Source organism: Mycosarcoma maydis, chromosome 2 (genome assembly GCF_000328475.2).
Source record: "Mycosarcoma maydis chromosome 2, whole genome shotgun sequence".
In the NCBI taxonomy this organism is placed as follows: Eukaryota; Fungi; Basidiomycota; class Ustilaginomycetes; order Ustilaginales; genus Mycosarcoma; species Mycosarcoma maydis.
Window position 1 is genome coordinate 625,422 of NC_026479.1, and position 1,304 is coordinate 626,725.

A 1,304-nucleotide genomic window follows, 5' to 3' on the forward strand; every position below is an offset into this window, starting at 1 on the left:
ATCGATGGATCAAATCATCGTCTGCAGACTGTGTTGATGATTGTGCACATGAGGCACAAGTCATGCCCGCAATAGACAGGGTGGCCACCACCCTTTCTGCGGAATGACGGTCGGATACGTTGCACTTGAATTCATTATCAGAATGGTGTACCTCTGGTCCCAGGAGATGTGACTGTGCGGAGGAAGAAACGCGCCGGTCAGTTGTGTCTGTAATGCCGTCTCGACAGGCATGGCAGATTTCGAGATGTCTCTGCCATCGCTCTTGTTGAAGGCGGAGTGAGTCTTGAGTGACAGTGTTGGAGCCAGAGAGAACTGCGCGTAGAGTAGATCCAAGGGAGGCGGAAAGATCAGCAAGAACGGAGCCAGACTTGGAGATTTGGTAGCTTGTAGCTCGACGAGCATCGTTTGGCAGACTATGGGGGCGTGGACTGGTGTCTTGCAGCTCGTAGAGGTCGGGCTGATCCAGGATGAAAGTGAGAGCGTCTTTGTAGCGGCGATCTGAGGGGTTCGGCGAGACAAGTTTGACGCGGCAGTGATCTACAGGGAAGCCGTCCTGGGCAAGAATTGAGGCGATTTCCTTGACGAGACGGGTTACGAGCTTTGAAGTTGGACGAGCAGGATTGATGCTGCCGATGGTTGTAGTTGTGTTGGGCTGCATATGACTAGCTGAAATGGTGAGATCAAAGCTGAGGCTGCGGTCAATCAGCGACGTGCTGACATTTGCGATCCGTGTGCGACATGAATGATCGATTGCGAGATCCGAGACGAGACTTATAAGATGGGAGATGCAGGAAGGGCAGTGGATGTTGGGGCACACTGCTTGGATTCTGACAATAAGATTCCAAGTTGCTTGTCCATTGGCTAAGGAGGGATCGGAGTAGCTAGACGAAGAGCGTTTGCTCGTCTTGGTGACCAAGCGGCGTTCATGGTTCTCCAGTACATTGTCTGTGGCGGTGTATCGAGGTGCGGACGCTGCTGATGCGTGGTGCAACAGAGGAAGCCGCTCATCGTTCTGTGACGACGAACCATCGAAATAGCCTGACAAAGTCATGTGGTTAGACCTTGGATTTGCTCGCACTGTGGCTCAAAGGAAAGCCGGATGAGTATGTGGTCGGATGACATGGTGGATGCCAAAGTTTCTTTCATGGCAGCAAACGGATTGGCTCACCTTGCCAAGGCACGAGTGTCGAGGGCAGCTGAGCAACCTGAGCGGTGCGCAAATCACAATCACGAATCACAATCACGAATCTCGAATCTGGAATCTGGAATCTGGAATCCGAATCGTGAATCAGTTGTGAGAGTGA

General features: G+C 52.2%; 1 protein-coding gene across 1 annotated transcript in view; it reads right to left on the bottom strand.

Annotated features, from left to right (window-relative positions):
• Nucleotides 1-1,051, bottom strand: part of UMAG_15056 (uncharacterized protein) — a gene marked incomplete at both ends in the record, with an annotated part of 4,469 nt that extends 3,418 nt beyond the window's left edge. Inside the window, one exon of the mRNA XM_011389212.1 lies at nucleotides 2-1,051. Coding sequence (XP_011387514.1) covers nucleotides 2-1,051 — 1,050 coding nt within the window. The remainder of the gene's footprint in view (nucleotide 1) is intronic.
• Nucleotides 1,052-1,304: the final 253 nt, after the last annotated feature.